General features: G+C 48.2%; 1 protein-coding gene across 1 annotated transcript; it reads left to right on the top strand.

Annotated features, from left to right (window-relative positions):
- The first annotated feature begins 5,611 nt into the window (after positions 1-5,611).
- Positions 5,612-23,742, top strand: ETS2 (ETS proto-oncogene 2, transcription factor). The gene is made up of 10 exons (XM_081235230.1): positions 5,612-5,831; positions 10,210-10,281; positions 13,501-13,612; positions 14,801-14,920; positions 15,238-15,438; positions 16,955-17,038; positions 18,059-18,283; positions 19,107-19,370; positions 21,283-21,401; positions 22,305-23,742. Exons 2-10 carry the CDS (start codon positions 10,210-10,212, stop codon positions 22,518-22,520), a joined length of 1,413 nt encoding a protein of 470 aa, XP_081091356.1. The 5' UTR covers positions 5,612-5,831; the 3' UTR covers positions 22,521-23,742.
- Positions 23,743-24,159: the final 417 nt, after the last annotated feature.

Raw genomic sequence — 24,159 nt, 5'->3', positions numbered from 1 at the left:
GCACAGTGGTTGAGAGTCCGCCTGCCGATGCAGGGGACATGGGTTCGTGCCCCGGTCTGGGAAGATCCCACATGCCACGGAGCGGCTGGGCCCGTGAGCCATGGCCGCTGAGCCTGCGCGTCCGGAGCCTGTGCTCCACCATGGGAGAGGCCACAACAGTGAGAGGCCCGTGTATCGCAAAAAAAGAAAAAAAAAAAAAAAAAAAAAAGGCAGTGAGTTCAAGTCCCAATCTGGGATTTAGCTGGGTTGTAGTCCCGGCCTGTGGGTTCAACACCCAGCTTGAGGTGTGTGGTTTCAAATGGACATAATATAAGTATCCCGTTTTAATGATTTATTCATGTGTTGCTTATGTCTGTTACATTATTGAGCTTTAAAATGCTAATCCAGGTCTTACGTTGCCACCTCAAGTGGCATGAGAATTAGCCTTCCTTAATCTTTTGCTGGACTGACAGCTACGATAGAGACTAAGTCTTCATTTGCGTGAAGACTGGCAGTTCCGCGTCCAGTTTGCAGGACAAATAACCAGGTTGGTGCTCGAAGCATCATTCAGCCCAGTGTGTACTGTGGGAATCATTTTGTGATTCACAAGAAACACACACAACTCCGAAGTCCTCTATCTGTACAGGTCTGACTCACACTGCAGACACATTTATTTAGGGATTATCAATCCTACAGAATACAGCAGGTCCCTCTTACTATTTTTGCTGTTCAGACTTGCCTAAAGCATGTTATCACGCAGTTTAATATCACAGCGGATTCTGAAGGTGGTTTATATACTCCAGGAGCACTGCCTTATAAGGAAACAATGACTGCGTTAGGGAGGCAGGCAGCGGGGGCAGGAGGTCTAGACTGAGGCCCCAGGCCCCCCAGGGAGAGTCCTATGACCGCTGGCAAGGAATTGATCCTCCTTGGGCTTCAGTTTCCTGGTAAAAACAGGAGTTGGTCTCACCTATCAGCTCTAAAGACTTTTCCAATTTTAAAATTCAGTGTTTCCTACCAAACATAAGGTAGATAGCTAGTGGGAAGCAGCCGCATAGCACAGGGAGATCAGTTGGGTGCTTTGTGACCGCCTGGAGGGGTGGGATAGGGAGGGTGGGAGGGAGGGAGACGTAAGAGGGAAGGGATGTGGGAACAGATGTATATGTATAACTGATTCACTTTGATATAAAGCAGAAACTAAAAAAAAAAAAAAAAAAAAAAGAATTCCACAGATTGAATGGGCAGTAGGACAAGGATGTAAATATGAAAATAAAATAATGACCGATACCAAGTTTTGTGGAAAAAAAATGAAATGGGGATGGAAACCAAAAAAAGAAAAATCAGTGTTTCATTCCCTGGTCTCCTGCTACCAAAGGCAAGAGAATTATAGTGAAACTGTGAGCTCCAATGGACAGCATTGGTCTTGACCTTATTCCTTATTGTGAATCGAAATCCCGCTTAGAGTGTAGAAGAAGACCGGGATCAGAGGTGGCTGAAGGGGATGGCAGGACCAACTCTCTGCAGAGCTGTTGCTTGTTTATCACAACCCTAGACTTAATTATGTGCCAGGCATTGTTCTAAGTACTTAAGAAACTTTAACTCACTTAATCGTCACACAACCCTAGAAGAAAAGCAAGGCTATTATGCAAACTTGACAGAGAAGGAAACTGAGATCCAGACAGTTTAAGTAACTTGCTGGAGCCACAGCTGGACAGCTAGTGAAGGGCTGAGCTGGGATCTGACCCCAGGAAGTCTGACCCCACAGGCTGCCCTCCACAGGATAAGATCACAGGCTCTATCTAGTTGTCCTGCCTTCATGCCCCAGGAAACACAAGGGACCAGTGAGGCTGCCAAAAGCAGCTGAAGTTAACATAGGACATTAGGAGAAGGTTTTGACCTCCCATGGGTAGCCCCATGTTGGCTGTTCTGAGGAATCTTAAAGAAAAGGGTAGAAACTACCTGCTCTTGTATAGTGTGGGACCACCTTGTCGGGAGGAGGGGCCTGGGAGGCTGCTGGATGACCCCAGCTTGGCCCGGATTCCAGGAACCAGTGCCAGCCTGTAGATAGGCACAAGGAGAGAGCAGCTGGATGGTATACACGTTGTGTGCATATTTGTTGTGTGTGGTGGGAGGAAATGGGGGAGGTTATAAAGTTTAATTTCATCTGTTCCTTGACCCCAACATGCATCAGTGGAATAACTACTGCCAGTCATGACCCCGTGACTGCAGGGTGAATGGTCAGCAAAGGAAACGTAGGTGCCAGAAACATATGCATGCATTAAATTATCTCTATCTCTAAGTGCATTTCCCCCTCCACTGCCCACCCCCCTCCCAGGATTTCCAAAGTCTCACATTTGTGCATGATTTTTGCAGAACCGTGGACTTCAGTTTTACTTCTTCAAGGGCAGGGACTAAGCCCTTCCTCATCTGTCTTCTCAGCAGCTCAGTGTTTGCTAAATGAATAAATGATACATCTCAGACCAGATGACGTCTGTTTAGCTTGCAAGTGGAAGCCACCTGTACGGTTTCCACTTGCAACTGTATGTTGACTATTGATTTGGATTTCAAGACAAATACAGACGTGTTTCTATGGAAAAGTTTTTGTTGTTGTTGTTTTTACAGGATAACTTGGTAAGTTAATCATTTTTAATAATTACATCTGGATTCTAAAGAACTCTTTATTTGCATTTTACCCTCTAGACATTTACTATTTATGATGCATACATTATACTGTAATTTCCTCTTTCTTCTTCTCCTCTATAAGCTTCCCTCTTTCTTAAAGGAAGAGTTAAGACTGCTCTTACACTCAGCCTGACGTGGTACATCTGGTCACTTCACCTGATGGGCCTCCTGAATTTTAACTTCCTTCTAACACCTTTGACTTTTGATCTTGAAGCGCAAGGGCCATACTTTTATTGGGTTTAATTTACTGGAAAACCCGATGTTCCTTGTGAATCAAGCCATAATAGTCAATGAATAATCACAGGCTGCAGCCAGGCTGGGTTTTAGTTCTGCTGAGTAACTAGGAAACCGACTAACAACAGGAAGGTAAAAAATGTTAGGAACCCTGTTATGGCCCCAGAACTAGGATAAGACATTTTATTATGAGCATGTGACCACCCAAGCGTAGAGGGGGATCAGCCACCGCCGCGTAGGACCCAGGGCAAGGGGGTTGCTTGACTGAGCCCAGGGCTCCTGGGAAGGGGAACAGGGAGTGGCAGAGGCCTGGGTGGGAGTCAGGAGTACAGGCTTGTGTGTGACCCCAGCTTCCTCTCTCCAGCCTCTGCACCTCTTTCAGCTCTGCATTTTGCTCCTGGTTAGATTATTTTCTATCGGGTTTCACACATTTATATCTGAGAGGGTAGGGATGATTTTTTTTTTCATGTATATATATATATATATATATATATATATTTTTTTTTTTGCGGTACGCGGGCCTCTCACTGCTGTGGCCTCTCCCATTGCAGAACACAGGCTCCGGACGCGCAGGCTCAGCGGCCATGGCTCACGGGCCCAGCCGCTCCACGGCATGTGGGATCTTCCCGGACCGGGACACAAACCCGTGTCCCCTTCATCGGCAGGCGGACTCTCAACCACTGCGCCACCAGGGAAGACCCATGTATATATTTTTTAAAGGATTTTTCATAAAATGCTCCCAGAGGGGAGCTTGGAAAAAGACACTTAATAGCTATATCATTTTTAACCTCTCTCTACCATGTGATGAACAAATTCTTTACATATTTGGTTCTGTGTCAAATGCCCATCACAGCCTGATGACATAGGTGCCATAATCACCCTTGCTTCTACAGAGGTGAGAACTGGCCCAAGGTTTAGCCAGTTAGAGCAGAGGAAAAGTTGGTTGTCAGGAACGGACTGTCTCCAGACTCCAATGCCACTTTTTTTGACGTCTTTCTGCTCAGATGTGTTGGAAACGCCCCTCCCCCCGACCAGCCCCTCAAGGAGGAAAGATGTCTTCCCAAAGAGTCAGTGGACCTCAGGGACTCAGGGAGCCCCTGATCACCTAGCACCGGAGACCCACGGGCACGGGAACAGGTCCTATGGACAAGGCAGCCCCACTCCGGGCAACTGAACTTGACCTAATGGCTGTCTGTACCAAGCTTCTCAGATGCTTTCAGTAGCCTGGGGTAAAAGACCCTCTATTAGCTGAAACTGCAGCCCAGATGAGGCAGTATTTTCTGCTACAGTTAAAAAAAAAAAAAACTCTTTATGTCTCCATGGTTACTTACTATGGATCTGTATCCCATTTATGAAACTCCTTCTTGACCTATCTGTGATTTCTGTTCCAGGCCTGAATGTACCTGGAGAAACCATCAGAATCAGTTCAATCTGCTGGAAATATCAATCTTCTCAGCACCTGGTTGTTTGAGCTGTGTAGACCCTGCCTCTGACCCATGCAATGGTGATACCCGGAAACCCTCAGGTACCTGGAAACATTAAGGTGCAATAGTATCTCAATTATCTGGATAACTCCTGGTTTAGGGTTGCCATGGAAACCAGGAACCTTGGTAACAGAGAAGTGAGGCCTTTCCTCCCTCCCTTCACAGCACTGTAGTCCCTGAGATGCACCAAATTTCAGCCCCTGGCCTTGCCTAAGCTGAGCTATTTTATTTCATAACCACTTTTAGGAATCTAAATATTTCTCCAAAATATTGAGAATCTGACCTGAATGGGAAATGTGCACGTTTCTAGCCAGGGACTCAAGTATTGAATATTTCCTGCTAAAAATGGAAATGGGAGGTATGGGTGATGGTTTTGATCATAGTTAGAAGTCAGATAAACTGGAGTTTCAACCCTGAATTTCCCATTTATATGTCTTATGACTTGGCAAGTTATTTACCCTGAGGGTCAACTCCCTCATATTTAAAGTGGGGACAATAATGTCTTGGAGAATTATCATGAGGATTAGCCCAGGGAAGCTCAGTCAAGGCTGATTACTACTAAGGCACCGCCCAACTCTAGGGGGTGCCACTCACACGGAGGCTGTAGGAATGGGGCTTCTCGGAGCAGGGGGACTCCGTGACCCATAAAAGGGCCCATTTTGCATCTTTATCATCTCAGCGTCCGCATGACAGAAAGATCAGAAATAAAAATGATCAGAAATCATAAGTCCACAAGGAGGTCCAAGAATGGGGCCAGAATGAATCCCTTATGACCCCAAGCCCTGCGGCCACTCGGTGGCACCAGCACTACTCCAGTCCTGCCAGGGCACGTTTGGGGTTAAAGCCTACGGACCCGGGGAAGAAACCACAGAAAGACTCTCCTCCTGAGCTCCCGGGACACACAGAGCACGGGGCGCCAGGCCTCGGAGTTCCCGGCCCAGAGCGGCCCTGGAACAGCCGGCGAAGGACAGCCGAGTGACATCAGGCGCCGAGCGAAGTCCCGCCTGAAAGGTCCGGCTCCGCCCCCTGCTCTTCTCCTCCCCCCTCCTCCCCGCTGCCCTTCCCACCCCTCCTCTCTCTCCTCCCCTCCCCTCCCCTCCACCCGCCCTCTGCAGTCTCGCCTCCCCTCCTCCCCTCCCATCCCTCCTTTCCCCTCCCCCTCAGCCCCTCCTCCCCTCCTCTCTGCTGTCTCCCCTCCCTCTTCCCACCTCCCTCCTCCCCTCGCTCGTGAAGAGCGCGCGGCGGAGGGGAGCAGCCAGTTACTTCCTCCAGCGGCTGCGCGGAGCGTGGTGTAGCCCCAGCCCCGAGCGCCCGGAGCCCGCCCGCCAGCCGCCCGCCGCCCATCCCGGCCTCCCGGACATCCCCCCCCGCGCGCCCGCGCCCGCGCCCTAGCCGGCGCGCACCGAGGAGCCCGGGCCCCGAACCGCCGGCGGCCCTGCCCGAAGAGGCGCGGTAAGAGCGGGATCGGGCTGGGCGGGCGGCCGGGGTCCAGCGGGGAGCGTCCTCCGGCGCTGGATCCTCTACCGGGGGACCCAGGAACCGGGCGGGGGACGTAGGTGGCGCCGAGGTCCGGATCCCGGGGCGCAGCCGGGGTCCAGGCTGGGTGGCGGCTATCCGTAGCATTCGGAGGTCGCGCGTCTGGCATCCGGTCCGCTCGGGGCTCGTGTTCCTGGGGCCGAGTGGCTTTCGGTGCGGCGGGCCGAGCTCGGAGTGGGCCCGGCGGTGACGGGCGGAGCAGGCTGCGAACTTGGGCCGCGGCCCCGGGGTCGCCGAGGTGGCAGGGGCGGGCGGGGCGCGCCGGCTTGTTCCACTTGCTTTTGTTTTAAAAGGAAACGCGGGCGTGGTAGGGGGGCTCCTGCCAGTGGGCGCCCGGCGGACCTGATTTCGCGAAGGGGTGGGGGACGATGGAGAGGGTGTCCGAGAGGCCCCTGCGCGCCCGGGTTTGCGGGTGACTTAACGGGGAGGACGCCGGGCCCGGGAAGATCTGGGGTGCCGGGCGCCTGAAACACCTGGGAGGCTGCGGCTTCCCGAAAACGCGCCTATCCCAGTCCCCCCGGTCACCTCCGCGGCCAGGTCCCGGGCCCGGCCGTGGCAGCGGGCTAGGGGGTGGTGCCGGGAGGGTCCTGCGGCTCCAGTGGGACCCCCGCGGGCGCCCCAGGACCTCTGGATCCGGGCCCCTCTGTCCTGCGAGGCGAACATGGGGAGCCTGTCGGAAATGGAGATGTGGGTGCACAAGGCTGACTTTATTTTCCCGTTCTTAGAGCATTTTGGATGAAGGGGTAACAGCGTTTGAGCGTGTATGGCTTTTTTTTTTTTTTTAAGCACATGAGACTTTTATATTGGCCTGTATTCAATTTTAGGGTATCCGAAAATAGTAGTTGACCTGCTACTACTGATTTAGAAAGTAAAGAAGTGAGCAGTTCCCTTTGGAGATAGGGGTAATTTATTTTAATTTACCCGTAAGAGATTATGTTTGTTCCGTACAGTGGAAGCGGCTGTGCACTGCCTGCTTGCCCACATCACCACCAATCAGAGAGATAAGTCTCTAAGTTAAGGTTTATTAAAATTCTGAATAATATCACAGTACAGTAAACGCTAGCTCTCTGAGTCCTGCAGGGAAATAATCAAACACTCATTTCTGGGATTAGTCATTCTTCTTTCTAGATTGATAACTTTCAAAGGAAAAAGCAAACCAATCTTCAAAAGTGCGTTTCAGGTTTGTTTTTGTTTTTCTTTATTCTTGTTTTTTTAAAATTTACCTAAACGCAAACCTGTGCTCTAATCTCACATAAGCGATCACTTGTTCCCATAAGGGTACTGTTGTCCGGCACGTTCTGCTTGTTTTAAAATTTAACCATTCTCAGCCCTTCCATTTCAGCCATTTTCCCATTTTTCTGTTGTTCAAAAGCATCGATCAATAGGGCAACACCAAAAAGATCTAAATGTGAAATTGACTTAGGTGGGGAAACTTGACCTGTCTGCCACCTTCACAAGCTGTGTTGAGTAAAATAAGGGAACTTAAATTTGATTAGTTATGTGTTTGTCAGAAACCATTGGTAGAGCATTTTGATTCTACCTGGTTTTTACAAAACAAATTAAAAGCCGGACAACAGAAGAATTCTATTCCGTAGCTAGTCATTACAGCTCTTTATGTGGGAGTGGTAGACTGCCTTTCCTCCTGGTATTTGTACACAAAAATCAGGCGAGGCTTCTCCATCGCCTTCCACATCTATTCTCTTTCCATCTCCGTGAAGCTGAAGAATGTGGGTGGAATAGTGCCTGCAAACCAGGCGAAGAAGATGGGTAACTGACAACACCCAAGGCGTGCTTTCATTTTGGTCTCCTGTTTGAGGCTTGCTGATGTAATCAGCCGGTGACAGGACTTAGTTCATCCAGGTCAGTGGCATAAAGCTCTACCTTAAGGAGCATTTCACATCATGCAGCGTCTCGAGCAGGGGCCTAGCCTAACGATATCTGTGTGCCATCTCTGCTCTTTATTGATGGGCTGGGAGGAGGGCACACGCCTCATCATTCGGGTGATCCTGGCTCCTGGGGGAGCTCAGGAGGTAGGGCCATACTCCCCGGGGCTTTGGTCTGCCCTGTGCCCCTTAGATGCCCCCTCAGTAGCTGTGTGATCCTGGGCAAGATCCCAAGGTCTCTGTTGCCTCGCTGTAAGATGGTATAACATCTGCCTCTCGGGGTTGTCAGACAGTTGAGTGAGGTAGGAAGGTGTGGTGCCCCAGCTCAGGCTTAGCTTAGCTCTTAGCAAGGTGGAATCTACCAGCGCAGTGATCATCAGTAGTGAGTATTGATTCTTGAGTGCAGGTGGATGACAGGATCCACCAAGTGGAGATTCTGAGCAAACGCGGTCACTTTTGATCCAGGACAACTCTCCTCCAAACCCCTACTCGCAACCCTCCACCCCCAACTGTGATTTACTGTCAAAGCTTTCGAGCCTCCACCGGCCCCCAAAATAAGTACCCGCACTCTGAGGGTTTTTACAGGCCTGTCCAGTGCCTCTGGTCTCCCTGGTGGCTGGGACTCGCCTCCCATACTGCCTTTCTAGCCAAGGGGGTGTGTGTCTGTGTGCTGAGCTGTTGGGAGGTCTGTTTAGCCATAACGTTGACTATGAAGAGAAAACAAGAAAGTACAAACTCGAATTAAGTAGTTACGGGAAAAGAAGCTGCCTCTGCCAGTGAGTCTATCCATTGCGCAATGTTTTAATTACTCAGGGTTCTTGGTTGTAACAGGTAGGAGCCCTCGGTGGAGACCGCAGGGCGGGCAGTTAGAGGTACCCCGTAAAGCTTCCTCCTAGACCCCTGGTTCAAGGCCATGAAGCGGGGAGGGTGGGTTACTGTCATAGGGGATTCCCAGGTTATTTGAAAATCAGCTTTAGTTGCTCTGTTTTTTTAGTCAAACACTAAGGCAGGATTATCTAAGTACCTTTCTCACTTATTAATGTTTAACTGACCCCACCAAACAATTACATGTTAGGGCCCCAAATAAGTTTTCAGTTGATTACAGCAATCACAGGTCACACATGGAACTGTCCAAATGCCAGTCACACAGGCAACTCTAAGTTTTCTAATAGCCACAGTAAATGTGGTGAAATTAATTTCAGCGTGTTTCACTTAACTTCGCACATTCAAAATATTACATAAACATGCAGTAAATACAAAATTAGTACTGAGATACTTTACTTTTCGCTACGAAACCTTTGAAACTGAGAGTGTGTTTTGCATGCTTAGCACATCGGAGTTCACCCTAGCCCAGGGCCAAGCGCTCAGGAGCCCCACGTGGCTGGTGGCCGCCACGTTGGTCAGTGCAGGTCCAGGATAAGCCCAGACCATCCAAGCAAGTAAGGCAGATCCGTGATCAGAATTACTTCCTTTTGAAGAAATGCACAGCTGAGCAACACGCAAAGCAGGTGTATTCTGAGCTTGTGTATTCAATGCAGGAGGATCTAGACAACGAAAGAGGGTTTGGGCTCTAGCCCTGGTTCTCCCTTTTATCTGCCTCCTGAGCCTGTGCTTCCTCACAGCTTGGAGAGGGAAGGGGGCCTCTGAGGCGGTCTTCCAGCAGGCTTTCCTAGATCTGGATCTGTCTGGGAGCTGCGGTGGCAGGTCATCCCTGCGCTTGCCCTGGAGCTCCCAGGTTGAGCTGACTGTCCCCCTTGCATAGGGGAGATAGCCCTCGCCCTGCCCGGGGGAAGCAGATCCTCCCACTCCTGTCCTGGAAGGACCCGGGCCCCCAGCCCAGCTCACCCAGCCAGCCAGAAGGCAACTTTATCTGTATGCCTCAAATCTAAATCGAATTCAGCAGAGAACCAGCATGATTATTTAATTACTTAAGTAGCATCCCATTTGTGAGAAGAATTCCTGGCATTCAGTATTTTTTTTCAGTAGTGATAGCATCTAAGATTTTTTTCTTTTTTATTGTGGCAAAATAAAATTTACCATCTTCACCATTTTTTTTTACATCTTTATTGGAGTATAACTGCTTTACAATGGTGTGTTAGTTTCTGCTGTATAACAAAGTGAATCAGTTATACATATACATCTGTTCCCATATCCCTTCCCTCTTGCGTCTCCCTCCCTCCCTCCCACCCTCCCTATCCCACCCCTCCAGGTGGTCACAAAGCACCGGGCTGATAGTTGATCTCCCTGTGCTATGCGGCTGCTTCCCACCAGCTCTCTATTTTACGTTTGGTATGACCTGTTAGGGCTGGAGAACTTGGACCAACTCAGCCAGAATTAGGTGTGGATGTGGACTTGATTTGTTGCCTCTTTGAGTTTCTTCATTTCTTTTCCTTTTTCTTTTTTTTTTTAAGATGAATGATTTTGGAATCAAGAACATGGACCAGGTGGCCCCTGTGTCCAGCAGTTACAGAGGGACACTCAAGGTGAGTGAACAAGTTTTAATTAAAACTTAAAAAAAAAAATTTGGAAAACTCAATCTCTAGGAGAAAAAACAGTGGATTGGGTCCCAGAAGACCGGTTCTAGCCCTAGCTTTTTAATTAACTGGCTGTGTGACTCTGGACTGTTTGCTTAATCTCTCTGGGCCTCCGTTTTCTAGTCTGCAAAATGGATGTCCTGGTGCTTGTTCGACTTGTCCTCCAAGATATGAAACCATTTAATTTGTAGACGGTGAGGCCTTTGTAGTTTCTTTCGGAGGCTCCTACCAGGTGAAAAATCCTATGAATTCTCCAGAGAACAGAGCTGGAGGAGCTGTCTGTTCTGTCCCCCCAGGAGTTTTCTTGGGTGACAGAAAAGTTGTTTAAGAACTGAAATGAAAGAGCTTAGAAGAGGCAGGCGGGCCCAACTGCTGCTGCTGCTCCCATCAGAAGGGTCAGTGCCCACCGGGATGCAGGCAGTCTGCATCCATTGTGTCCTTCCAGGCACAACTGTGCCTGTTTATGTAAAGCAAAGAACAGATTAAAGATGAAAGAGCCTTCTCAGCTGCATAATAAACATTCCGTGTAGTTTCTGTCTCAATCCCTTTGGGGAACATTCTTTAGCAGCACAAACTGATAATTTCCCATTTGCCTTCTACAAATGTGACAGCGAGATTTGATTGGGGTTTTTTTTAGTGTTGAGTAGTAAACATGTCTCAGAAACAGCGATTTTAAATTGGCCTCCTCCTAGCTTGGTGTTTTGTATGATAATGTGTCTCTGGCATGTTATGTTTTTCTCAGTAGATCAGCGTGAGGTTGTCTGTCTGATAGAACCCCAAGAGGCAAAAATTGGCACAGACCTTTCTAGAGTGTCATGAAATTTATCAGACGTCAAGTCAGCGAGGTTTTCTTTTTTCTGTTCATTTTGGTCAGATGTCTTCAGTGTTGGCATGGCAGAAACCATACAAGAAATTATGGTATTAAGTTTGAAACGACCCCTCTAGAGAGAAGACTTCTCCTATAAACTAGAAGAGTTTGACAGTGCCTGTGCGATCTCTGGGCTTGGAGAAGAAACTGTCATTGCTGAAATTCGATGTGTTGAAATACGCAGCAGGAATTTGTCTTGTCTTTTGGCTTCCTGGTTTTAAAAAAAAGAACAGTCAGGAGTACAGTCAGGAAAGGGCAGGCATTTCTTAGTCACTGGGCAATGCTAGTGGGAATTTAAAAAATCTATTGGCTATTTCACCAAAATTGGCGCTGCTCTAAGGTAGTTCATAAGCCGAGATGAGTATTTCACACTCTCAGGATTGGTCTTTCCCCCGTGGGCTTTGGGCAATTGGTCATCCTTGCTTTGGGTTTTGGGGAGCTGGACTCCAACATCATTGGGACATCACTGGGTTGAGCTCCTACTTCTTATGTAATGCGTCATTCATTGTTCTGCATTTCTAAAAAGAAAGCACACAAACTGATTTGTAAATGTGTTACACATTTTTTAATTGATGACTCAACAGATGGGTCATTGCATTGCACATGACATGGGATTTCCAGCTTATGTTGGAAAAATATAACCTTTCTTCACGTTTTTCTTCAACAAGTTAGGCAATGATGAATCAAGCCTTTATCTGTTAACATGTGTTACTCATAAATGAGTCTTTTTTCCTTTTTTTGACCGCGCCATGCAGCATGAGGGGGTCTTAGTTCTCAACTGGGGATCGAACCCGTGCCCCCTGCAGTGGAAGTGCCGTCTTAACCACTGGACCGCCAGGGAAGTCCCAATGCGTCTTACATTAAAGGCTATTCCATTTGTAAATGTTAGATGAGATTATTAGAAATCCTCACAGCTCCAGGCGTATCTTTCTCTGTGTATTTCTCCCCCTTTCCCCTAAATTATAGGTAGTTTAACTTTAAACCTATTTCTTTTAGAAATCTTTCCCCTTAATAGATGATGGGGGAGGGGTGTCCTTTTCAATACACTAAACTTTTACAAAATTAAGTCTTAAGGAATGTTCTCATATGTATTATTATTTTCTGAACCGTTGGAATAGATGGGGAAAGACATGTAGTTTCAGTTGCAGTGTTTCATGGTAAACATTTCAGAATAAATGCTTCAGCAGAAAAAGTAATGTATTTTGTTGTTTGATTTTTCATTTTCATTTAATCACTCACCTTTCATTTTAACTGCAGTGAACCAAGTCGTTTTTCTTATACACACAGCCTAGGCATCTCTCCCAAGTAGCTTAGAAGGCCCAGGTGTTTCGGGTTTTTTTTGCGGTACGGGAGCCTGTCACTGTCGTGGCCTCTCCCGTTGCAGAGCTCCGGACGCGCAGGCTCAGTGGCCATGGCTCACGGGCCCAGCCGCTCTGCAGCATGTGGGATCTTCCCAGACCGGGGCATGAACCCGTGTCCCCTGCATCGGCAGGCGGACTCTCAACCACTGCGCCACCAGGGAAGCCCGCCCAGGTGTTTGGATCGCAGTGGTCTCTGAGTCCCTCCAGGCACTGTTCTAAGATTCTCTTGGTTTTAGGTTTGTTTACTTAATTTATTCATTTAAATTGGTTAGGCCATTAAAAATAAGTTCCCAGTCATTCTGGTTCTGCGGTTGATGAGAGGCAGACCTTGTGTTGTACTTCGCTTTACTGCGCTTTTTACAAATTGAAGGTTCGTGCCAACCCTGCATCATAAGTTTATCGGCACCATTCTTCCAACAGCGTTTGCTCTCTTTGTGTCTCTGTGTCACATTTTGGTAATCCTCGAAATATTTCAAACCCTCCACCAAGTGAAATGATTACAGCTCTCTGAAGGCTTAGATGATGGTTCGCATTTTTTAGCAATAAAGTAGTTTTTAATTAAGGTATGCATAGCTTTTAGACATAATGCTATTGCACAATTAATAACGTAAACGTAACTTTTACATGTATTGGGAAACCAAAAAAATTGTGTGACTTGCTTTACTGCAATATTCACTTTATTTTGATGGTCTGGAACCACACCTGCAGTATCTCCAAGGTATGCCTGTAAGTGATCCAGAGTGAAATAGAATCCTTCTGGTCACTTTGACCCTGTCAGAAGTCCACTCAGAGTACTGACTGGTTGATTCCATGCGTGGCTTTATGACTGGCAGCTTAATCAGGGTGTATCAGTGAGGCTGCCCATGGACCACTTTGAAAACAGGTCATTAAATAAGTTTAAATGTCACGTTTCAGTTTTCTTTCCCTCTGCCTTTGCAGCGCCAGCCTGCCTTTGACACCTTTGATGGCTCCCTGCTCGCTGTTTTCCCCTCCCTAAATGAAGAGCAAACACTCCAGGAAGTGCCAACAGGCTTGGATTCAATTTCTCATGGTAATTTGTTACTCAGACTTGACAAATTGAGCGTGATGTCCCTAAGTAGTTCAGTTCATAGATTATAATTCATAAGTGACGAATGTTGGTATCTTGAATCTTTGTATGAAAAGTCCGGTAGAGGCTCAGATCTGAGAGAAGACAGTTTTCCTTTTTTATGCGCTTGGTGACTTTGAAGTCCTCACTTGCCAGACACACCCCAGGGAGGGTGGGTGCCCTGCTGGGAGCAAACCACAGGGTCGTTCCCCGTGCCGCCCCCCCCCCCCCCGCCAGCTTCTCCTTAGGATATTTCAACACTGCAGCCAGCCCGGGCCCCATCTCCCAGTCCCCTCTGCGAAGCAGACCAGTAGACGTTAAAATGCACCCCAACTTTTCATCCCGGGTTTGCATCCTTAGCTGGATCTTCCTCCCCTACCTTGAGTTTTGGGGCAACAAATTATTCCTGCTCATCTTTACCCATTTGCGTTTGTTTCCGTAGTTCTTAACGTCATTGTTTATTCTTTTTAAGGGAATAGCACGTCAAGTAATGCCTCTGAGATGACCGTGATAGGGTTATTAGTTGGAAACATTCCAGAAATTACTTTGTCATGTGAAGTAGGTGCTAGAAAATACAGCCCAGAAAGTTAATTAAAACACACATGCTTGCGTAAGCGTGCCATCATGTGACGGTCATTTATCATTCTTGAAATTGCTGAGGGAATCCAGAGAAGGCTGTGTTTCAATACAAATCGACGTCACGGGTGCTAAGTGCTGTGTGTTCCTGTTACATCTGATGTTCCTTTGCTGCCGCTTAGTTTAATGGAAGTTGCTTCCAAATTAGCCATGTACAACCCCTTAAGGCTTTTGGCCAAAAGCCTTGCAACTTCTTTCATTGTCGAAAATGTAGGAATAGTCTTAAATAGAACCGTTATCTAGGCATCACTGCTCTATGAAGTTTGGCAAAAAATCAAACTCGAGTTTTATTTTAGATTTTTTAAAAATAAGTGTAGTTATGGGATGTATAATATTTTCTCCACTGCAGTCAAAAAAAACAGCTTCTGTTAATATTTACACTCATCTAAGGAATGATGCGGAAGATTTGAGATCAGAGTTGTTCTTCCCTAGAAGCTAAGACTCCCTCCCCTCAATTCTCCCTGTGTTGCTGCCAGCTTGAACTCCTAACATCCCCCCGTGGGGTTTCTTTTCCAGACTCGACCAACTGTGAGTTGCCTCTGTTGACCCCGTGCAGCAAGGCTGTGATGAGTCAAGCCTTAAAAGCTACCTTCAGTGGCTTCAAAAAGGAGCAGCGCCGCCTTGGCATCCCGAAGAGTAAGCGCTCCTTCCTGGAGCTTTCTGCGCCTGCGCTGTACTAGATAGAGCCATCAGGCTGCCATAGCTTGAGATGACTTAATTTCAAGCATTTGTTTAGGGTGTATTGAAAAGAGGGACAGAGCTGTCATTAAGCTGAGCCAGTTTTTATTTCAAAATCCAACCAACTGAACACTTCATCCAGCACTGCTTTTAGTGCCTCAACATCTTCCGGGGTGTCTCGTTCATTTCCTCGGACTCTGGTGCCCGTCTGGGCTCTGCGGGTAAATCAGGAGTGCTTCTGGCCTTACTGCCTCCTTTTCTTCCTTCCCCGGTAGATCCCTGGCTGTGGACTGAGCAACAGGTGTGCCAGTGGCTTCTCTGGGCCACCAACGAGTTCAGTCTGGTGGACGTCAACCTCCAGAGGTTCGGCATGACCGGCCAGGTGTTGTGTAACCTTGGCAAGGAGCGCTTTCTGGAGCTGGCGCCTGACTTTGTGGGTGACATTCTCTGGGAACACCTAGAGCAGATGATCAAAGGTACCGGTCAGCGACTGGGCTCCCCAGGCGGGGCGAGCATAGCCGGGAAGAGTGATGGGGTGGGGGGCATCTACGGTTGGCATTTCAGTGATGTGGGGCAGATTGCCTGAAAATGCCATTGGCGTGAGTCAGCTACGTGGCGGTGATTTATGGATTTTGACTCCACTTAAGTACGTGAGTGGGGAGCATTGGCCACAAGGCAGGAGCCCTAGTCACCAAGGTGTTCAGTGTCGCCAGACGTCATGAGTTGGAGTTGGAGGCATACGTGTGGCTCAGGTGAAGAGACAGCAAAGAAGGCCCGTGTTCAGACCTCACGTCACAGAGCCTTAGGAAATAAGTCAGCCTCGGCGAAAGTGAGCCTTTGTTCAGATAAACTGGGAATTTTATAGTAACATTTCCTAAGACCAAATGGAATCCAACAGAGAATTTTTTTGTTTTATGTTTATAAACCAATGTAGAAGTAATTGATACATACCTACACACTGACATATTATACAGGAACTGGCCTTTGAGCAAAAAGAGCTCTTATATAGAAAGTCTTGATTTAGACCTAAAAAGAGCATTGACACCAATGTTAAAAATATATTGAGTTACAAAAGAGAAACGGTATAGTGAGGGAATCCTTCAAGTTAAAAATATAAGAAAATAAGCCCCTTAGAAGAGTTTAGGGAAGTACTCCTCATTTAATTGATTTTAAACTCCGAGTTTCAATGTCTGTTACAGACTCAGAATCTTTAAAAGATCTCAGGGTCGCCTGCCAGCTCTTCTTAGTTATGGCTTCTGACGGCCAGGGAAACTTAAAGACCCTCAAATTTTCCCTGAACTTGCACACGTCTGGTCTGACAAGTTTCTGGTGAATCTATTTGCTGGCAAGTTAGACCTGTTTTGCCATTTCTCACTCTGTGAGTCTGTGTGGGTCTGGATTTGTGGGTGTGCATGTGGTTGTGTGTTTGTAGGATGTAAGCACGTACAGGGAATGCTAACCTTTTCCTTTTAAGTTCCTGGGCGTGTGTGTCCCTGTTCGGATGCCCATAGCACTGCTTTGACCTCTCTTTCTATAACAGCGCTCACCACCCCGGGACACACCTCAGGGTTTGAGGCGATGGGTCAGAAGCTTCACCAGGGCAGGAACTGTGTCCATGTTACTAATCTGCTGTATTCCAGCCCCTGGTACAGTGGGGTACTTCGTAAGCATTTAACCCTTTGTCGACTGCATAGATGAATTCAGTACACCATCTAGATCTCTCAAATTGTATACTAGAAAATTTAACTTTGCCAGTAACAGCACCGAGGAGTTTAGAAGACTTATTCTAGTTATTAGAAAAATACATTTCTGTCTCTAGTGCTTTTAAACGACATGATGACATGGAACACCATCAGATTAAGTGGGAAGTGCTAAAATGCATTTTGTTATACTGAACTAACCATAGAACAGTAATTCAGAAAGGAACTTTTTTTCTTCTGTAGTTTAAACCTCTCAATTTGTAATCTTATGTCTCCTCTGTCTATTTTTCAGAAAACCAAGAAAAGACAGAAGATCAGTATGAAGAAAATGCACACCTCAACTCAGTTCCTCATTGGATTAATAGCAATTCGTTAGGTCAGTGCAATTAATTCTGCCCTTAAGAGCTTCTAAGTCTTCCTGTTAGATTCACGGAAGTTTCGAAGGCAGAACCTGCACTGTCCCATATGGTGATCACACACATTCACAAGTGCGGCTGGTCCACATTGAGATGTGTAGTGAGGATATAACGCACACCCGCCCGATCCGAAAGTCTTAGTGTTGAACAGAGACTGTCAGTATCTCCTTAATAATTTTTAAAATTCTGATTACATATTGAAATGATAATGGCTCTCTTAGGTCAAGTAAAATATTCAAATTCATTTCGCCAGTGTCTTTTTAGTTTTTCAGTGTGGCTACTAGAAAATTTAACGTCACATCAGTGACTTATGTCATCTTTGCTTTGGCCAGGGCTATAAATTGGCAATTTATAACTCGAGGGGCAAAATGGAGTGAGCCAATTGCTGTGGTCAGATTAGTGTAACAGACAAAGGTGGCAGGTCCAGGAAGTGTGTGGACAGCAATACTAAATTTGCTCTGAACTTTGGGGTTTAAATAGGTGTCATGGAATTCTGTCCCCCACCCCAGTGGTTGACACTGACGAGTATAGGTTTTGGTGGTCCCCCAGCCAGCGTGGGCAGGGCAACTGGAGATACTCCCTTATGGGTCACTGGCTGGACGGCAAATCACTTCGTCTGTCTGAGCCTTAGTTTCCTCAGAAGCTGAAAGATCCAGTGACCCTGTTGTCCCAAGGCTCACATGTAACCACTTGAAAAACAAGAGATGTAGAAATATTCACGTGAGACATTGCATCCGGGGTCCAGGGGCTGCAGGCATTTTGGAAAAGGGCTCATTGACTGAGAAGACGAACAGTTAAGTTAGAGAAGGCAAGGACACAGTAGAAAACCTGCCCACCCAAGCTCACACGTCCACTGGGGTTTTGGGGAGGGAGGGCTGGAGCGGGCAGACCTGCTCACGCTCCGTTTTGAGGTGTGTGGGGGTCTCTGGTCATCACGTTGATGTCGCCGGACGGCTCTGCCCTCTGTGGTCCTGTTGCAGGTTTTGGCGTGGAGCAAGCGCTGTATGGCATGCAGACGCAGAACTACCCCAAAGGCGGCCTCCTGGATGGCCTGTGTCCAGCATCCTCCGCGCCCAGCACGCTCGGTCCCGAGCGGGACTTCCAGATGTTTCCCAAGGCCCGACTCAGCACCGTCAGCGTCAACTACTGCTCCATCAGCCAGGACTTCCCGGCCGGCACCTTGAATCTGCTCTCCAGCAGTTCTGGTAAGATCCAGGCTTCCAAGTGCCCTTCTCAGCAGGGTTGTTGGTTTGATTCCCAGAGCCACGGTGACATGAGCTCAGACATCCGGAGTTCAGCCAGTGAAGGAGGAGGTCAAGGACTGGTCCGTCAGGTCACGGTCCCAACAGTGGTGCTCGGCGAGCTTACTCCTAACGTATCTCAGGTCCCGGGCACTGGGGGTGCCGGGTAAATGACACAGTCCTTGCTCCTGTGGCCACAGTCGTCCACGCAGTGGGCTATTGGGGGAGGCAGTGTAGGAAGGTGACAGATGTCTTTGTACGGGGATGCATATGTACTGTGCATGAAGCTCAGGTTGGATTTTTCTACATACACCCCTGTGTGACAGCCACCCAGATTGACATGGAGAGGGTGCCAGCACCCCACAAGGCTCCCTCACGCCCCCTCCCAGTTAACAGCGTCCCCACCCCAAGAGGATCTCATTGTCCTGACTTTTATCACCATAGTTTTGCCAGTTCTTGAACTTGATGCAGGTTGTGTTTTCTTCTGTGTTTGTCTTTTGCTCACATTGTGCGTGCCCGAGGTCCATCCACGTTGTTGCCCTTTTCCTTGCTGCGTAGCCCTCTGCTCGGAGCTACATCCTGCCGTTGATGGAAGATGCGATTGTGTAGCATATGTAGCCTAAGGAATAAGCAGCTCTGTTTCAGGGCATCGTGACAAGTCTGGGTGATTCTGAACCAGCAGGGCGAACACTTAAAGGGGGTGACGGCAATGACGCCGCCTCCATGGAGGGTAGCACCGGACGTTCCGTGGTCCTGGAGGGTCAGAGTCCGTTGTTGTCTCTGCCAGGGAAGCCCGGAGACCACGACTCCGCCGAGACAGGCGCCGACAGCTTTGAGAGCTCGGAGTCACTGCTGCAGTCCTGGAACAGCCAGTCGTCCCTGCTGGACGTGCAGCGGGTACCTTCCTTCGAGAGCTTCGAGGACGACTGCAGCCAGTCCCTGGGCCTCAGCAAGCCGACCATGTCCTTCAAGGACTACATCCAGGAGAGGAGCGACCCGGTGGAGCAAGGCAAACCAGTTATACCTGCGGCCGTGCTGGCTGGCTTCACAGGTGGGCGCCACCCCGGGTCCCCGTCCCCTCCCCTGCACCCGCCCAGCCCTGCGCCCGCCCTGTTTATCAAGGGCGTTTCTCGCTGGACCACATTGTGTTGACACCCCACGTTTTATGCGTGGGGTGTAATCCTGAACCCAAGCGAGCTGTCTCCCTGAATTCAGAAAAGGCCAAACTTGTAGGGATGGCCATGGACACAGGGCTCCGCGGTGTGGAGGACAGTCCTCAGGCTGCTCCCTCACCTGGGATGTGCCCGGCCAGTGCCTGGAGGAGTGGCAGCAGGGGACACGGGGCTTGTGGAGGCTTAAGCTCTGACTCAGCCACGCCAGGAATTTCAGAGAATGTAAACTGGCTGGGGGAGGGGCTGCAGAGCCAGCCTCCAATAACCCGGGGACTGTTTACCTTTTCTTGCTTCTCAAATCCATCTTATTTTGAAGGTTTGGGTAAGAGCTATTCTAGGCCAGGGACAAATATTAAAGCTGTTTTTAGAACCAGATATTTCCAGTACTTTAGCGAAAATATCAGAAAAATTTTTTCGTTGCTTCATGTGTCCTTAAATGTGTCTTTTTTTCTTCATATTTTGAACATATGGAGCCATTGGGGATTTAAAAAAAAAAACCTACTTTAAAAAATCCAATAGGTTAAAATAAGAATATGTAGGCACCCATTTTTCTTCCGTCATATAAAACAAATAGCCATGAAAAAGTGTTAAAATACTCAGTGTGGAAACTGCTGTAATTTTCATACATGGGCATCAGGGCCTGATAAGGAAGTAAACAGCCATGGTGTTGGTGGTTTTCATTTTAATATTAGTTACCATTCATTGCCTGCCAGCTGCGTGTGGTTAATTAACTAGGCATATGGTCAGTAGACCCTAGGACAGCCTAGCATGGGTGGTATTAACCCATTTTACAGGTGGGGAAATGGGCTCAGAGGAAGATAGCTGTCTGTGGTCACAAAGGCCACACAGCCTTATCAACAATATAGCCACTGTGCCTTGCGGAACAGTGCTTGGATAAATGTGCGATCCAGGGCAAGGCACCCAGCCGCTGAGCCCATCTTACCCTTCATCTTTAAAATATTGATACAGTGATACTTCACAAGGTGGCGGCAGTTCTAAGTATTAACCAAGAAAAGGTATATGAAGAGCACTTTGCAAAGCATATACCTCATCAAACAGAGGCGGTGAGGCCATGGCTACAACCCCAAATGCCCCAGTGACCACTGAGTAAAGCAAGTCTTGGGTTAAGCAATTTGCCCATTGTCATCTGGCAAGAAAGCTACGCATGGGATTCGGAGAATGACACGCCTCATCCTGTGTTGAAAGGCTCCTTCCACCGACTGCATCCCTGTCCCACTGGGTGTTTCTAGAAATAAACCTTGAAAGTTATTACATAAGGAACAATTAAATAGGGGGAGGAATTTTTTTTTTTTTTTTTTTTTTGCAGTACGCGGGCCTCTCACTGTTGTGGCCTCTCCCGTTGCGGAGCACAGGCTCCGGACGTGCAGGCTCAGCGGCCATGGCTCACGGGCCCAGCCGCTCCGCGGCATGTGGGATCTTCCCAGACCGGGGCACGAACCCATGTCCCCTGCATCGGCAGGCGGACTCTCAACCACTGCACCACCAGGGAAGCCCTAGGGTGAGGAATTTTGATGCCAAGAGTTGGTGGCCCAGAATTTTTTTTTTTTTTCCAAAAAGACCAAACCCAGCAATCAAGGGCCCAGTGGCCTCTTTTTCAGGAGCAGGGGGCGTGGAGGAAGCCCTCCAGGATTGTCACCAGCACCCAGAGTCACACCTTCACCTTGGCACCCAGTCCAGAGCCAGGTCTCACATTCCTTGGTTCAGTAGGATGATTAAAGCCATGCTGTATTTTAAACTTAGAAAAACATAACCCTCCCCCTTTCCCCTCAGGAAGCGGACCTATCCAGTTGTGGCAGTTTCTTCTAGAATTGCTGTCCGACAAATCCTGCCAGTCTTTCATCAGCTGGACGGGGGATGGATGGGAGTTTAAGCTTGCTGACCCCGATGAGGTACGTCCAGAAGCTGGGAACTTGCCCTCCAGGCTCTCAAACCTGATTCCATCACTTGGGGTTCACACATCCAATTCTCTGGGTGCAGGAAAGGGGTCACCAGTATACAGATGAGAGCACTTCCACAGGAGGCGTGCCTGACGGTCGGGAAATGTGGAGTCTTGTTTCGCTGATGCACAGTTTATAGTGCCCCCTGTTTATGCACACGGCACCAGGCAGGCTTCACCACCCTGCTCCGTCGTCTAGTTAAAAGCTGAAAGCTGTCAACTGAGCCTCTCGCCTGATCATCTGAAGATGTTTTAGGAAGTTTGCCTTTTCCCTTGGAGGGACTGAGCCCGCTCCTCAGCTGAGGTTGGCAGAGCTGCTCCAGCCCCATCTGGAGGAGAAAGCCGAGGGCAGGTCCGATACCAGCCCCTCGAGGACAGTGTAAGGGGGGAGCCCTTGGTCTCCGGTACCAGTAGAGTGCAGCCTGTCACCTCCCCAGTATCCTGGGGCCGCAGAAGCACTGAGGGATGCAGAATGTCCTGAGGTCCTGATCCCACTCAGCAGCTATGGACATGGGGGTCAGAATTCAAACCCAGGAGGTGGGTGGGACACAGCATTTCCCTTGTCTCAGGACCCGCCTGATTCTGAACCCTTGGCTCCTGGGGGCTTTGCTGAGTGAGAGGCCTCCGCAGACGGAGCTTTGGGTGGGGTCACCTCGATCTCGCATCAGCACCTCCCTCCATCCCCTGAGAATCAGCCGGGGGATGCAGAGCCCTGGCACGTGCACAAAAGCAGATGACACCTCTGTGGTCCTGACGTAGTGGTCAAGTGAGCATGCATCCAAATCATTGTTGGGAAAGTGATGCACTTTTTCTTAGTTGCCAAATTGAATGGAACTCTTTTCCATCCGTCCCACAGGTGGCCCGCCGGTGGGGAAAGCGGAAAAACAAGCCCAAGATGAACTACGAGAAGCTGAGCCGGGGTTTACGCTATTATTACGACAAGAACATCATCCATAAGACGTCGGGGAAGCGCTACGTGTACCGCTTCGTGTGCGACCTCCAGAACTTGCTGGGCTTCACGCCCGAGGAGCTGCACGCCATCCTGGGCGTCCAGCTGGACACGGAGGACTGAAGCCGCCTGGGGCTGGAACTGGGGCCACGGGGACCCATCCAAGGACCCTGAAATGCAGGATCAATGCATCTGGGAACGTCTCCAAGAAGCAGTGGCCTTATTTCATCTGGTACCGCGGTTCTCTGCCGAAAGCAGCACAGTTTCTTGCTTCTAACTCCTGCTGCCAGGAACACGCAACTTAGGATGCTGTTACATTAGAATGGCCCAGAAGGAAGCTCCAGGCAGCTGTCCTGGCTCTGGGTGGGCTGCGTCGTGACAGGATTGTTCAGGCTGTTGGGTCTTCTCAAAGGAGCGAGCATGTTGTGGACACACACTTTTGGATTTTCTTTTGCCTTTTGCAACCAGGAAACGCCAATGCCAAAGAGGTCTCTGGTTCAGAGGGGAAGGAGAGTGCAAGGAAACAATCATGCCATTTCAGAAGTTAGTTTGTATATATGACTGTAACTTTATAATTGTTATCAAAATCCCCTAACAGACCTATTTAACAGAAATTGTATATTGTAATTTAAAATAATTATATAACTGTATGTGAAATAAGAATGCAGACGGCATTTTGCAATGTATTCCAGTTGTCAGGAGCACAGGTGGCATTCTGCAAACATTTAATCTGCCAGGGCAGATTAAGAGAAGTTGTAAAGTGTGTACTATTTACATTTAATATACCTACAGGAATAAGGTCTAAGAGGGTTAATTCCTGTTTTTTTTTCATTTTGTTTTGTCTGGGTTATCTATGGCAAGGACTTTGTACATTTGGGAATTTTTATAAGAAACTTAATGTTATTATCTGGGGGCCCATCTGGCCTCTCTGCTTCTCCTTTCATTGTAATGTAAAAGCTATAAAGCAGTATTTTTCTTGACAAAATGGCATATGTTTTCCATTTCTATGCATGCCTTTAAATGTTTATATACAAAACTTATTTTTTAGTTCAGCTGTTTTTCCCCCAACAACTAACCTCCGCTTGACCAGCCATTTCCTTCCTGTGCCCCAAATTATGCTGTTTGATTAAAATAAGAATACTATTTTTGGAAATATGCGACTCCTTTTCAGAGATCAGGAGGGATTTATGTAGCAGCTATTTTTACTGCAAAAGTAATTCACTGGAAAAAAATGTAATTTGTAAAGAAAGTTTTATTTTTACCTCAGCTCTATGTACAGTTGACGTACAGAGCTGAAGGTGCCGGGGGAGGGGAAGCTTTATTAAACCTCTTGAACGTGAGTAAAGCCTGATTTGCCCCATCTTGTTTACCTGTCGGGTCTTGGGTTTTCTGGATACCAAGCTGCTCCTTTCTGTTTAGTGTCCCCAGTTTTATTTTCTTGGACGCAGAATGCCCAGAGGCAAAAAGAGGGCCAACAAGATGGGAAAGAGAAGGGATTGGGGTTGTTCCTGTGAAGAAAACATCTTGATCGTGATGGAGACTTTGGTAGTTGTTTCAAAGGAACCCCTGGTTCAGCCTCTGCCTCCTGCCTTTTGTAAATGATCAAGTCCAGTTGGTTTCAAAGTTTTACAGCCTTCACTAGCAGCATGAGGAGATACTAGGACCATTGGTGACATCTCTACAGAAGAATCACCCATGCGATGAGACCAGGGGCTTGGGTGGTAGGGCGAGCGGGGGAGAGCAGAGTTGGAAGGGGCACCAC

The sequence above is a fragment of the Mesoplodon bidens genome, assembly GCF_964165515.1.
Source record: "Mesoplodon bidens genome assembly, chromosome: 5".
Classification (NCBI taxonomy): domain Eukaryota; kingdom Metazoa; phylum Chordata; class Mammalia; order Artiodactyla; family Ziphiidae; genus Mesoplodon; species Mesoplodon bidens.
This window is presented reverse-complemented; position numbering and strand designations above follow the sequence as displayed.